The following is a 15,993-nucleotide window of genomic DNA, read 5'->3' as shown; positions in this document are numbered from 1 at the left end:
CTGGATTTCTCCTGGCCTCTAGTGTTTTCTCTGTATTTGGGAATAATTATAACCCACCTCTAATACTTGCATTGAGAATGAATACCTGTAAAGCACTGAGCAGAATCCCTGGCACCCAAAAGGAACTCTATACCCTTTAGTTCCCATCTGGCCCCCTCTGAGTGTTTATTCACCAGGAAATAATAACGAGGCACTCTGAAAACATACAAGCCAGTAAGTGGCTATTAGTGAAGACAAATCAAACTTCGGAAGCAAGCTAGACTGAAAAGACCAAGGGAACTTGACAATCAAGATGATGTGGAAAACAGTGCAGTGGTTCTCAAAGTGTGGTCCCTGGACCTGCAGCATCAGTGTCACTTGGGAGCTTGGTAGACGTGCAGATTCTCAGAGCTACTGAACTCTGCAAGTAGGCCAGGCAATCTGCTGTGTGTAGCAAGCCATGCAGGTAATTCTGATGCACATTAAAGTCTGAGAACCATGGTCAAAAATAAACTCAGTGGATGCTGGGTTAGGAATAACAGTGCATGTTTCTGCATGTGTATGTCCATGTGCATACCCACATATACAGGATGTTTATAACTGCTGAAACTATTAACCAAGCATGTAGTATCAGCAAAATGCCACCAAACTGGCAATTAGTTACCCATTTTTCTTTGGTACAATTGTCTGAATAGAAATCTGTCTACAATGCTTATTTTCAGTGACTTTGCACTAAATTCATTTTGGGTTTAAAATTATTATTCAGCCACTTTCTTCTTCTTTTTTTTTTTTTTCTAGGAAATTCCACTTACTTGGATGACCATGGGCCACCTCCTAGTAAGGTAAGGTCGTTGCTTGTGCTCTAAATCCCTTTTCCTAGTCTTAGTACCTACAGCTTTCAACGTCCCCAACCAGAATTGTCCTGGCCCTGAATTGGGCACAAGAAAATAGTATATGCCAGATACCAAATTCATCCGTGACTTACAGGAAGGAAAGCGCATGAGGAGAGCCAGCGTGGTAAGGGAGCTACTGTCACAGCTGTGATTGTCCCCAGCACCGGCCCTTAGGCTGACTTGAATTGTCAGCAGCTTCCCCGGTTCGCTGCCTCGTTTGTCGGCATCCATTCTGGCCTGTGAGCTGCTGCCCATACCCTGGCCTCCCCCTGCCTCAGGGCCTTGGGACTAGACCCACCTCTGCCCAACCCCTTTGTTGTTCCAAGCTGCCCAGACCTGGCCTATGTACCCACTTTTATTCTTTGTAGAAGTCGTCCTGGCCTGACTTTAAAGGGTCAGAATAGTCCAGGAAGGTATTAATGTAGTTCCCCACCACTACCTACTTCCTAGAGCTCAATGAAAGCCAAATGTCAACCTGTTAAACAAAAAATGAGACAAATAAAGACAGGCTTTGACCACTTAAGGGAGATGCCTACAAAGTACAGTTGTAAGTATATATAGTGAGGTGATAATCACTAACTTTGGAGTCTGGGAATTCACCCCAAAGTCGGCTTTGGAGTTTGTGGGATTTAAAGAACTCTACCACATTTAAGACCTGAGCTTTGACATAAGGTATTTCTGGGTTCATCACTGGCTCTGCTACTTTCAGTGTATAACATTGGATAAATTATTTAACATTTTGAGCCTCCATTTTCTGATGCTCAAAATGGGGTTAAAAATATCACCTATAGAACAGGACATCTAAAAGGATTAAACAAGCTGATTTATGACAAGCACTCGGCACCTGGCATGCGATAAGCATTAAATAAATGGTGGCTAGTGTTAACCAGACTGGAGTAACATTAAGATTATTGATGAACGGTTCAGTAGTATTTATCACAGTGGTGAATGGCTCTACTGCTTGGCCCACTGCATATATATTGGGTGCCTGTGATACAAATAGGAAACAAAAAAAGGGCAACCACAACAAAATAGCCCCTTCCCTGGAGAAGAAAGGAATATAGAGGGTTCGTGGATAACACCATGCCTAGCTCACATTGGTATCCTCACGTCCTTGCATCAGAACTGACTGTTCACGACATTGCACTGAATTGGACCATGGAATCCAGAGCTGGAGGCTGAATTAGGTCCCCTGAGTCTCATCCCAGCTTCTTTGCACTGGGCCAGTGTTCACGAATGTTACCTTGCATCAGGAGACTTGTTAAAACACAGATTGCTGGGCCCAGACCTCGGAGTGTCTGATTCTGCAGGTCTAGGGACCATTTCCAACAAACTCCCAGGTGACCTGATGCTGCTGGCCTTAGGACCACATTAGAGCACCACTGCTCTAAAGGCTGTGAGTAAAAGAAAACCATTTTCTTGGACATTTTCTGTGTTGTTTTTATTGCTAATAGCCTAGAGAGAGTGATAGAGGCTTATTATATAAAGGCTATTTATTAATATAATGATGACTCACTATTATAACTTTCCTTGTAGTAAAAACATATTTTCCTTGGTCATGAACTTGCCTAGAAGGGAAAATAAGTGGGAGTTTCCTTCTGCACTAACTGTACTTATTTCCAAGTGTGAATGAACCCCCTCCCCCAACCCCTCAGCTCTGCAGGACGGGGGGCTGGGTGGCTCAGCCTGTGGGACCCATCAGCTGTTTCCCTCAGTAGTGCGTTAGGACATTACCTTGCGTTCCAGGTTTGATAAATGGGGCTCTACCTGGTCACAAGCCCCAGGCCCACTTCGTATAAACTTGTCTCCTTGAATTCAGGCTTGGGTGACTAGCCTGGGGCCACCCCTTCAGTCTGCCTGGAGCGCCGCTCTTGCTGAGGTGGCCATCCTGCCTGCCTCTTTGTTAGCGTCCTTGGGGTCTGGGTGCTGTGTTTGCTGGGCTCTCTCTCCCTGCCCCTGCAGGGTTTTCCCCAGCCGTGCATCCCCCTGCCCCAGCTAAGGTTCCCTGTGATACATAAAAATGATCAGTTCATAGCAGACCATTTTAGACCACTTTCAGAGTAAATCCAGTTTTATAAACTCTATTCCAAGTTTGAAAATTGTGAATATAACCTCTTTTACCCAGCAGAAGTTTTAATCTTTCACTGTAACTGTATTTTCATTATCTAGGAGTGGGGTAGCAAAAACACTCTTGACTTTCTAAGCAGTAGCCAAAATAAGAAGAAGAATATTAAAATGAGTAAAAATAATATTGGTATGTTAACATCTTTTCATCCATGCTTATTACTTCTGGTGTGGTAGAAATGAATCCCAGCAGTGATGAGTGAGGTCAGACTTTCAGAAAAGGACCCTTGAGTGTGGGTCTCAGTTATTTAGGTCTACTGATCACTGGTATCCCCAGGGACCTGGTGGCATCCAGAGGATAAGGACTCACACATGTGTGGCCTCTGGAGTGAACCCCCGGCCTGGCAGGGGAAAACAGGATGCAGTCCAGACCCACAGTTTTCATATTTGCTGAGTACTCAGAAATAACTTTTTGGTGCCAAGATCGAAAGAGCTGTGATCTAGATAAAATAAGATTTTTAAAGCCTGAAAATGTACTGAGGTTTATAGGCGAGTTCTCATTTTATTAAAAGTTCAGTTCCACAAATTTCACATTCCAGAAGTAATAGCCATTCAGGGAATGGGGCGTGTGCCACACAGCACATACAGAAAGAGCCCAGGTCATCCTTCTCTCCAGTATTTTCATAAGGAAGAACCCAGTGCCTCTGATATTTACTTGGTTTTCAAATGTACTTTAACCTCACAGCTCACCTCACTTTTGATCTAAGTCATTATTTAAGGGCAGATGTTAATATTTCCTTGTGTAAACCACTTTTTACTACCACTTCGTGCACAGAACTCAGTGGTTTAAGGTTAGAGCCCTAATAAGAATGAGCGTGTAGATCTCGATTGAACAAGTTAGAAAGATATTATTGAGAGCAAAAACAGACTTGAAACAGCAAGTATAGTGTGATCAAACTTCTTATAAAACTGTGTACATGTGTATGAGTGTGTGCAGAGACAAGCCTGGCAGGATAATGGTGTTTTCTCTGGATGGTCGGATGTCAGGAGACTTTTAATCTTCCCCTTAACATTTCTGTATAGTATAAGTTCATCAGTTATGGTGAGATTTCAGGTGATTTTTAATCTTTCCCTTATATATTTCTATATAGTATGAGTTCATCAAGTTAATGCCTGCTCAAATGTGAAAATCAGGGGGAAAAGTTCTTATGGAGATTAAATTCAGGCTGACAGCCTGCCGTGCTCTGGCTTCTGCAGCAGCTTCTGCAGGTCTGCTGACACCCCAGAGCAGCCTGACCTCTGGAGGTTGACGTCTTCTCCTCCTGGCTCCCCTTTGCCTGGACCTTGGGTCCCTGATGTGAGCAGCAGGCATCGGCAGTACTCACTGCTGAGATATGCAAACAGGATAGACACAGTTATCATTTCATAGACGTTGGGTTCCCAGATCTGATAGATGAGGAGAGCCGGTCTAAGCCATTCAAGGAGAAGATCACCGTCCATAGCTGATGTCTGTCATTTCCCATCTGCTGAGCACTCTGCTAAGTGCTCTGTATGCAAGTTTAGTCTCCATAAAACTCTATGAAAGGGGAAGTAATTTTTTAATCCTTATTTTACAGATGAGGGAACTGGATCTAGAGAGGCTGAATAACTGCCAAAGGTCATGCACTAAGTGCTGGACTTGAGATTCCAGCCCAGGGCTGTGAAGATCCGCGTCCATGCTTTCACCATTTCAAGATAACTAATTTAGGCAGAAATACAATAATTTCTTTACCTTATTTCTGGAGATCTACTCTTTTATATAAGCTATCTGGTGCCTTGACTAGTACAATAAACAAGTTTTAATTCTTAGTATACCAGAAAAAAAAAGTCATCACTATTTACGCTATAGCTCTTAGACACTTCTAATTTATTTTTTTCTTATCAATCCAGTGAATGTTTTTCATTTCTGCCTCATCTTTTCCCTTTCAGTCCACTTTGCATACATACTTACCTTCAACATTTGTCCATCTACAAATTGTATATAGAGTGAATTTTGGTGTACAAACATCATAAAAGATGAAAGAATACTGTCCCATGTTCATTTAGCAAAATGGGGTGGCCCAGGTTCATCGTCACAAAAGAGTTTGATGAAGTCCTTTCTCTTGATGACTAACTGTGTGAGAATACCATATTTTCTTTCAGTCCTTAGAATTATATTGTTCTCTCATTGACTCTTGAGTTTGAGAGAATTAATCGAGAATATCATCATCTCAAGATTCATAGTCTAAGGTCTCACTTTCATGATCAATTTCATCATCATCATCAGTCTTGAGTGCTGCCGTCTGTCTAACTCAGCATTTACCTATGATTCCTCTACTGCTTAAGAAACCCCTTCTGTAAACATTCTTCTCTTTGTTGTTATAGGCAAGGTGAAAAATTCTGAATTCCCCCTCTAGTCAAAAAAGTTAAAAGCAAACTACACAAACGGTGTCTCCAGTGTTCTGTATCTTTTGAAAGATGATACAATACTTTGGGCAACACATAAAATAGGAAGAGTGAGACAGAAATGACAATGAGTCGATCTCACAGGCCTGTGCTATTCAGGACAGTAACCATTTGGCTCATGTAGCTATTTAAATTTAAATTTTTGAAATTCAAGAAACAAAAATTCAGTTTCTCAGTTGCACTAGCCACCTATCAAATTCTCTATGGCCGTATGTGGTACGGTATTGGGCAGCACAGAGCAGAACATTCTGTTCTAGGCGATGGGAACCATGTCAGCAGCATTCTATAGCGGAAAAAAATTGAACAGGAGGAAGGGAGTGAGTGACAAGTCACAAATTCCATTCTGAATGGTATTATGGATTAAATGTATCCCCTCAAAAGATATGTCAAAGTCCTAACCAGCAGAATCTGTGAATGCAATCTGATTTGGAAATAGGCTCTTTGCAGACACAATGAAGTTACGATGAGGTCTTACTGGAGGGGGATGGGCTCTAAACCCAGCATGACTGATATCCCTAGGAGAAGAGGGAAGTCTAGACACAGGGACAGAGACATGCAGGGAGAGTGCTGTGTGAGAGTGGAGGCAGAGACTGGAGTGATGCTGCCCACAAGCCAAGGGACACCAAGGGTTGCTGGCAACCACCAGACTCAAGGACAGAAGCATGGAGCAGATTCTTTCCCTGAGCCCCCAAAGAAGGAAGTAATTCTGCTGACACCTTGACTGCGGACTTGTGGCCGGTCCTGAACTGTGAGAGAATACATTTCTGTTGTTTTAAAACCGGGTTTCTGATACTTTGTTACAGCAGCCCTGGAAAGTCATCCAAATGGGCTGAGTTTAATGTCTTCAATTACCAGGATAGCATTGAGTATTCAGCCCTGCTAGGCATTATTTGCTTTGATTTAATAAACATTGAAACCATCCTTAGAAGTCTATCATTAGGAAAATGTAAGTGCACTTCAATACTACCCACTCAAGTTTTCCCCCCAACACTCCCTCTTCACTTTTCTTTGCAATTCTTTTTTTCCCATTGGATCTCATGTCTTTAACTATTTTATTAGCCCCAATATTCTCTCCAGCTTTCTTCATTTGAAATTCATTTCTACTGTTCAACTGTTTTTAATATACTCAAGTTGTATTATGTATTGCATTATATGTTTTTCTTAAAAGGACCTCAGTGACAGTTCATTAAAGAGAAAGTTACTTAAAGGGAACTTTCTATTTTCACAGAACCTGGGACAAAGAAAAACAATAAAAAAAATCTGTTGCCCTTTAAATAATATGTCCCTATTTCTATAGGATGTATGTTCGCCTGCCATTTAACACCACTATCCCTGAGTCTCTAAGAAAGACTATTTTTTCTGTTTGATTTTCCCTTTCAGTAACTCCTTTAAACATTAGATGAAAGGAGATTTTTTAATATTCTCTAGTAAAGAAACCATGGTTTACATTCTGTGCATGGAGCTGAAAGAGGGAAACCCACATATTGAATAGTCATAGTAGGTAAGTGACTCTTCCAGGAGATACCAGGCATACAATGACTTTCACATGTCTTGACCAAGCATCGGTCAGCTTGGAGAGGGTTTCTGGTTCCAAAATTCTCCTTTTCCCTTAGGGCGGGATTGCTGAGTTTTATGTGCACACACGGTCTCCTTGGTGAAAATAACTTTTTCCTTAGAAGAGTAAGGCTGAGGTCCAAAAGCATTTCTTGTTTTTATCCTCCAAAACCTTAGAAACAATTTTTCAGGATACAGACATGACCGTCTACTTTGTTTTCCTCTTGTCTGTGAGGACCTGCAAGAAACAAATAAATCCTGGCACAGAACTGGCTTGTGTGCCAGGCCCACCTTGTCTAGCTGCTTCCAACCCAACAATTACTGAAGCCGTTGCCGCTGATCAGAGAACCTCCTGATTTTATCTCCCTTTCATCGCTGTAAATAACATCAGATGTGGTGAAGACCCACGCTGTCGGATTTTATTTGGAGAAAAAAATGGCGTTCTTGAGAAGTTTCTATCTTCTTTCTTATTTTTTATCTAAGGTGGAAACAATGAAGTTTCTTTATAGGTAAGCTTAAATTATGAAATATTCCAAACACAATTAGACAACTAAGATGCACCTCATGCCCCTAATATACCCAAGGTACCCACCCCTTAGATTTAAAACGTTACTATTTTTTAACTAACCAATCTTCCCTCTTGCTTTCATATTTACTGTTGTTGGTTAGGAAGCTAACAAGCATGGATTTGGGAACCAGATTTGAGTCCAAATCCTAGTTATGTGACTAGCTGCTCTCGAATAAATACTATACCTCTTTGAGCTTCAATTTCTAAAAGATAGAGACCCACCTGGAGTTGTGAGCCTTAAATGTGATAGATAAATGGAAAGCTCTTAGCCAGGCACATGTTAGCTCCCAGAGCAGTGGTTCTTAGCACTATAGGTATTTCCTTTACACAGCCTTTGACAGATTCTGATAACTCAATTTGCTATAACTTGCCTGGCTTCCAACCCTGCAATCCTATTTTCTTTGGACTTTAAAAAGCAACTAATTACATATCCATTGGCATACCAGATACCATCTCCTGACTTAACAAGAATTTTCAGGTCCTGTGACCACCCCTGTTTTTATTACTTGGGCTAGTTGAAAACTCTAAGCAAGGCCTTCCACAACTCCTTAGCATTTAGCTTTTCTTAAGCATATATTGTTCTCTGTATTCACACCTGACTTTACCCAAACTCCTTTCTGAAAAAAGCACTACAAAAGTGAAGCTGCTTTTCAATTTATGGGAGAATCAATTGCACTGGGTAATAGGCTTGTGTTTAATGATTCATGATAAATGCATTAGATTTAGAGGAAGAGGGAACTAGCAGGAAAGAATGAGGTAGGGAGTCAGGAATCAGTTTCACCCAGATGAGCATGACCTTGAAGGGGACCCTTCCACCCTCTCATTTTTTTGATCATTGCAAATGATAGGGAAATTAATGACTTGAATATTTTATTTTTAAACAACTCTGAGAGCATCTGAGCTCAGTGGGTGCACTGAAGAACTTTATGCTTTGGTATTTTGTTTGATTTTGCTCTTTTATGATTCATAGTTCAGAAGGTAAAAAAAAAAGAAATTGCAAAAAAGGGAACAAATCAGCCTTACATAATAGGGCTGTTGTTCTTATCCTGAAGTCACCTGTATTCTTGCTTCACTCTTCTTTGCACTCATCACAGTTCATAACCATTAACATGGAAGTCTTCGGCCCAGCTAGCGGCCCCCTGAGATTTCAACTTTCCGTGGAGATCAGCATCCAAGTTCAGAAACAGTACTTCTAAGTTTATCGATTTTATGAGCGTGTAATGTGTCCGCTCTTTCCCAAGAACATAATGAATCCATTTTTTCAACAAATGTTTAGTGCTGTTAAGCACATCTTCCACTTGTCTTTTTTTATTTTTTTCATTATTAAAAGTAATTCTGTGAAGCCACAGGTCTAAAAATATGGGGCTTATGTAATTGTTCTCTTAGCCTTTTTCCCACCCTACTCCCCAGAGCCCAAGGGCCAGTTATCTTGATAAGATGTTCTATAAACCTTATCCAAACCGGCACCAGTTACAATCACTGATCCAATGGTTGTTGGGTTTGCACTGCCTTTAACAGAAATGAAGGGCTTTAAAGAAAGCATAAAATTTTTAAATTGCAAATTGTTGTTGAAAAGCATATTTAATCAAGAAATTACTTCAGTACTTTGAGAAAACTCATGCCACTATTCCTTGGCAGGGTAGCAGTTGCCTCAGGGTTTTCAAAATTGTGGTAACTTAATCATTTTAGCAGCTCCCAATATAGTTACCTAATTCTTTTTGTTTGTTCTATTTCTTCCTTGACCATTTTGGTTTCTTTGTTTTAAAAATTATACATGCTCCTATTTTTGTTCTGATTTGGAAAGTACAGAAAACCATAGAGTAGCAAGAAATATAAGCATCCATAATATCACCATTCAGAGGCAATCCTGATGAAGAGTTTTTCACTATCTGTCCAGTCTTCATAGTATACCGAGAATATTAAAGCCTATGTATCATTGTCGTAAATATTTTTCCAGCTGTTGTGTGCAGTTTTTATATTTAATCGATGGCATGCATGTGCATAATACACAGAGTTTAAAGCTCCAAATGACTCGTTAACTTCTTATGAAAATAGTCCCGACTATGCAGAAGTATGCCATTACTTTCTGCTCTTCAGAAACAATTATTTAAACTCTTTGACCAGAGTCTGTAATTCTTCCGTTGGACTAGGAGGATTTAGTTCTTCCACAGCAGGCCACCCGCCTCCTACACACAAGCCCCTTCCCATCCCTCATCTGCCTGAGCAGGGTGTGTGTTATTCAGGCTACCTCGGTACTCAGTGTTTTTGTTGACACCAGTAAATAATAGCAGCAGCTACACCGTTATGATAATGTTTCCTTTCCTCTTCAACATTTTGTTTTGTTTGTAAGAAGGAATTGTCCTTTGGCAAATGTATTTTCATACTTTTCTATGGTCTCCAAGTTATTCTCAAACCCTTCTTCAGTTGCACAGATCTCCTCTCAGTGCCTCCAAACACGTTAGTTATTTTGTCAGTGGTGAGTCGGTGGAGTCTCTGCTTGGCCTCCTCTGCTCGCACCTGGGCTGGCGGCACCAGCCTGCTGCTCGGGAGCTCCTTCCCTCTGCTCGGCCTCAGTCCCATTTCCTGCATCCCTTGTACTAAGTGTCCTATCACTGCTGTAACAAATCACTACACACCTGGTGGTTAAAACCACACAGATTTATTATCTCAGAGTTCCGGAGGTCAGAAGTCTGACATGAGTCTCATGGGGCTAGAAACAAGGAGTCAGCAGGGCTGCAATCCTTTTGGGAGCTCTAAGGGAGCTTTCCAGCTTCTAGAGGCTACCTGCATTCTTTGGCTCGTGGGCCCTTTTTCTGACTTCAAAGCCAGCATTGCAGCATCTTCAAATCTCTGACTCTGACTCTCCTCTCTCCTTCCTCCATTTATAAGGACCCTGGTGATTATGTTGGGTCTGCAGAGTAATTCAGGATAATCTCCCCATCTCAAAATTCCTTTTGCCACATAAAGTAACATATTCACAGATTCTAGAGATTAGTTCTAGAACATCTTTTTTTTTTTCCTGGGGAAGTGCCTTATTCTGCCTTCCATGTGTATCTTTCTCTTCTCTCAGGCTCCAGTAGCTTCTTGAGAGAAGGTGCATTATATGGAAGTTTTCTGAACTATTTTGCATTTCTGAAAAGTGCCTATTCTTGCCTTGATGGATAGTTTGACAGGATATAAAATTCCAGATTAGTAATCTATGTCAATCAGGATAGGTCAGGGTAATATAAAATCTCAAGAAAGAGAGAAGCTGGAGGGGTAGGTAGAGACTTTTCATTCCTTCAGCCTGGAAGTGACACATGTCACTTCTGTGAGCAGTCTTTTGGCCAGAATGGTCACAAGGCCCTGCTCAACTTAAGGGGTCTGGGAAATCGGGCACATGGGTAACATGAACATTAAGTGTCTGCCACAAAATCATTTCCTGTGAGAATGTTAGGCCCTTCTCCACCATCTTCTAGCTTCCAGTATTTCTGTTAAGAAGACTGAATCTTGACCCTTCATGAGAAAATCTAATCTGTCCCTACAGAAGCTTCTTTTTCCTAGTGTTCTAAAGTTTTACAGTTTTGTGCCTACTGGGTGTCAGTTTTCAGGCACAATTCTGGAAACACTCAGTGCATCTTTTGTTCTGGAAATTTATATCCTGTTTTAAGATATTTACTTGACTTTTTTCACTGATGATTTCTTTCTCTGAATTTTCCTTTTCTGTCTTTCTGGATCTCCTCTTATTTGGATGTTGAACCTCCATATAGTTTTCTGTATTTCTTATTTTTGATCCCTTTTCTTTGTCTTTTGCTCCACTATTTGGAATAGTTTTTCAACTTTGTCTTACAATCTTTTTATTGAGTTTCTTCCTCATTTTTCTCACATTTTTAATTTCTAAGAGATTTTTGTTGTTATTGTTCTCTGAGTATTCTTTATTATAGTATTCTTTGGGTCTATGTAGGGCCTTTATGTTTCTTACAAAGTGTTATTCCTAGATATTTTATTATTTTGTGGTTGCTATTCTGGGTGCATTTTTCCCATTATATTTTAAACTGATTTAAAATTGTAATATTAAAGTTGTAATGATTTAAAGTTGTAATATTAAAAAGTTATTGATTGTATGCATTATATATATAACTCATGTTATTAAACTTAATTTCAATTCTTTATTTATTTTAATTTTATTCCTTAATGGGAAATCACATAACTGACAAATCACATTCATTTTATCTCCTCCTATATAGTTCTGTTTCAAGTTTTATAGCATTATCTAGGATAATATTAAGTAAAGCCCATTGTGGGGGAGTATGTGTTACCACCACGACACCTACATTTAGAACATGTACCTGGCACATACTAGCACTCACTAAATACTTGTCAAATGAATGAATGGTGGTTATAGACAGCATCCTTATTCTATCTGAAGTTTTAATGATAATACTATAAGTGTTTTATCACTCAGTATAATTTGCTATTTAGTTTAAGGTAGGTACTCTCTATCATGTTAGTGAAATAGTCTTAATTTTCTGAAAGCATACAATTATTTGAGAGAATCATGTTTCCTTTGTGAATTGTGATCTTGCCCTTAGCAACAAGTGTGTTGAATTAAATTAATTTAATCACTTAATTTTAAAACTAATGGGGACAAATAGGTTGAGAGGTATTAATCATTTTTTATCAGTGTTTGATTTGTCTTAACAAATTTACCGGTGACTTGGAAGAGGAAATGCTCAGAAAAATCTCTGAGTTTTCAAGTGACTGTAGTCATTTTGGGGGATGGGAGAGTAATATACACCACAGGGCTATCTACGAAGCCTAGTATCATAATCAGCTGTCACCCAGGAGCTTCCACCCGATGTAATACTGCAACCCAAAGAGGCTACCAAAAACTGGATGTCCTCCAGCAAACAATACAACTGTGCCCCCTAAAAGCTACAATCCCCACCTGAAAGATCATACTCAGTTTTAGTCAACAAAGATCAAAAGAGGCATAATTCAGCTGGAGAACATCCAGAATGTAGTAACTAGAATGATCATGGACGGTGGAAGAAAAGACTGAACCGATGATGATTCTTGTCGGGAAAGCATTGGCTCGGGAAAATGATCAGTCTATTAAGACACAAGGAATAAGTTTAAGGCAAACACAAAACTGTTCACCAAGGCCTCAAACACATCTCTGGTCTGAAGTAAGTAGAAGCTATAACACTCAAATCTTAGATCAGGTTTATCAAAGGCACACTGAAGGGTATTCTGTTGCTTATGGTGGATAGTAAACAACTGAGTTTCATTTGCCCAAATGAAGACAGTGCAGGCCAAAACTATAAAACTGTCCCCATCAAAGCTTATTCATGGATGACAAATCCACAATGGATTAGGAAGAGAACAAGGTTGTTGGGAGGGACAGCCTAATGTTTCAGTGTTGATGTTCTTGAATCCAGTAAAACATTCTTATTTTATATGTAATAGAAAATGAATGTTTTCTTTTTCCCAATAGGAATATTATTTCGTAATTATTGACTCTTCCTTACAATTTAGTAATTATTGATGCTTATCTCCAAATCATTCACTGAAGTGCTACCGTGCAGATTACCCGTCTTGCAGGGCTCTGCCTAAATCCTGCACCTTCCGTGGCTGACTTAGCTGGAAGCTCAATTGCATGAAGACTTTAGAACTAGGAATTTGAAGATCCTAATACAGCCCTTGCTGCAAATCTTACTAGTTCTTAGACCTGGAAAAAGCGAACTACTCTTTCTGAGTTTTGTTTTTCTCATTTATAAAATGGAAAGTAATAATGATTTCTCTGTATTCTTCACGTTTGCACTTTTGTGAAGAAGAAATCAATTAATGTTTGTAAAAGTGCTTTTGGATCTATAAGGCCCTGTTACTGATGGGTAAAGATGGGAATGGCCTGTTGTCCAAACCTCTGAGTCCTCAGGGAGCTGCCTCTCTCTTCCCTGGTTCCTGAGGGACACCCTGCAAATGAACCCCAGAGTGGCCTGCAGCTCTGGCGAGCTGGTTTGACTATGTGGAGCTATAAGGTTCCTTTTGCCTCTAAAGGCTAGCGAAAGGCAGGCTGAGTGAAATCCTGACAATTCTCTTCCAGGCTGAAACTCTCATCTCAGTCTTGAACTTTTATTACACCTGAAGGTGAGAAGGGGCAGGTCTCTCTCTTCTTAGGACCCAAAGCAGAGCAGAATCATCTGACTCTCTTTACAGCCTTTCCCTGTGGCCTACCCAGACTCCATCCTGGCTTTCTTCCTCCCCAGTAGAGGGAAATTGGAAACCATTTGCTTATTGCACTAGTTATGTGGGACATATAAGATAGATGAGCAATGTGAGGCAGGCCAACAACAGGAAGAGACTAAGAAAGGGAACCAAGTGGAAAACAGCTTTAAAAACCTTTGTACCACACCTTGAGGGCACTGTTTCTTGCCATCATGGCCTAATTTTGTGCTTGAGGAATATGTGACTGTAAGGACCCCTCCTCCACCAAGAAGGTAACCTTGAGCTCCAGGCAGAGGTGATGGTGTGAAAAGCTAAAACACTGAAAGTGTTACTTAGGATCTTATAATACTATAACAATAGTTGGCACATATCATTAGACATTGCAATGTCACCTGTATATAAATATTTTGATCTCACCAACTACGTTATTAGAATTCCTTAAGGGCTTGGAAAGTGTCTTATACATCTTTTTTGGCTTAATGGACATGTACTAATGATACGTACCTAGAGGAATCCTTTCATCTGGCATCACAGGCATCCAAAACAGGCTGGTCAGTTATGTAAGCTATAGCCAGTGTGATTCCATGATGCATTTCTTGTTTAGCATTGTGCTGTAGAACACAGACAGTAAGAGGTGTCCTGGAAAGGGGGATGCTTCCTGCCTGGACTCACTTCTTTCCCCAACTTTGATTCTCATGCGTCTCCCAGTTTTTTCCTCCTTCTTCAAAATTAGATGCCCCCTCTGTGCTGACCAAAAAGAATATGCCCCTGAAGATGTATATCAGGGCATTAAGGGAAATGTGCAGAGTGTAGTTTCATGAAGATTTCAAGCTTCTTGATTTAGAATTTGATTCTGTGCTACAGCTTTATCTTGCATATAACTAGTGCGGTAAGTAAATGGTTAGTAACAAAAACACATTATTGCTAGGAAGAAAAAAACTTGGCTAAAACAAACTGATCTGGCTTGAACCACATGCCAGAAAAACATATGCAATCAGATTTATTTGAAACATTTACTCTGAAAGGCCTTGGCAGATATTATAAATGGACAGTTGTTAAAATAATAGCTACAAATATTAACATTTCAGATCAGGACCCAGTAAAACACAATTCATCAGTTAGTGGCAGTAGAACATATAACTTCAGTAATGAAATTTGTGGGGCTGTGCTAAGCATTTTATATGGTTTCTTTCAATTAATCCTCTCAACAAATCTATCAAGTAAGGAATTCTGTCTCTATTATCCAGATGAGGAAACTGGGGATAACAGATATTCAGAAATCTGTTCCAGGTCACACAGTTAGAAGTCTTTATCTGAATGCAGGTTCACTAAGCTCTAGAAGCTGAACTCTCATCTACTATATGACAAAGTTAATCATGTTAAGATATTTTTCCTCACTGTTCATCTCCATGATGGCCTCAATGACTATCTCAACAAATTTTGAAATGTTAGAAATGTTTCCTGGATAACCTTCATTAAGTTGTCTGTTAAATGGAAAGATGACAAGCCCAGATCAGTTTATTTTTTTTCTATTCTGATATTTTTACCCATGATTAGGTTGTTCTTCAACTTTTTCAAAAGTATTTTCAGTAGTTGACTCTTAATATTCTTATTATTTACACTTGATACTGTGGTTATAAGATCCTCAAATGTCTGAGCTATGGCTGAAAGCTATAATTCATTCAAAATTAAGGATTGTAAGGATGAGTTCTCATACACTCTTTTGCATGTATCCTATATTTCATAATTTTTAAAGCTTAGAATTATCATTTCATAAAACTTACTTGAAATGTTATAATAATATACTGATTCAAATATTACTTTATTGGAAATTATATTTATCTTACAATGTTCTTTTTGAGAGTAAGTTTAGTGAAATTTCTCTTTTTTTTTTGGTCTGAAACTCAAATTTGATGGAAAGTAATTCAACTTTTTTTAATTTAAAATGCTCTAATTGTGATGGATGCTAAAGTATGTAATTGGAGAGTGCCATCTGCTTTTAGCTTTAATTGGCTGAACAACAGAGTTTCAAAAGTTCTACCATCAGCTTAGAGAAAAACTCTTTTCCTATTTCTCAGAAGTCACCAGATAAGAAAGAGAAAATTAAATGGTTCCCTAATTATGCTAATGGCACTAAAAATAGGTGATTGATTTTTTTTTAAGTATGTGATTTAAGGTTCTTCCATATATATTACACAGAAAAAGATAGAAATTCTCCATCTTTCTCTAAAAAGGCTCTAATAA

General features: G+C 39.4%; 1 protein-coding gene across 3 annotated transcripts in view; it reads left to right on the top strand.

Annotated features, from left to right (window-relative positions):
- UST (uronyl 2-sulfotransferase) overlaps window positions 1-15,993 on the top strand; it is a 282,268-nt gene that overhangs the window by 110,317 nt on the left and 155,958 nt on the right. For all 3 annotated transcript variants that reach the window (XM_036906922.2, XM_036906918.2, XM_036906919.2), the window contains exon 2: window positions 778-821. In XM_036906922.2, the coding sequence (XP_036762817.1) occupies window positions 778-821 (44 nt within the window). The remainder of the gene's footprint in view (window positions 1-777; window positions 822-15,993) is intronic.

Source organism: Manis pentadactyla, chromosome 12, assembly GCF_030020395.1.
Source record: "Manis pentadactyla isolate mManPen7 chromosome 12, mManPen7.hap1, whole genome shotgun sequence".
Lineage (NCBI taxonomy): Eukaryota > Metazoa > Chordata > Mammalia > Pholidota > Manidae > Manis > Manis pentadactyla.
This window is presented reverse-complemented; position numbering and strand designations above follow the sequence as displayed.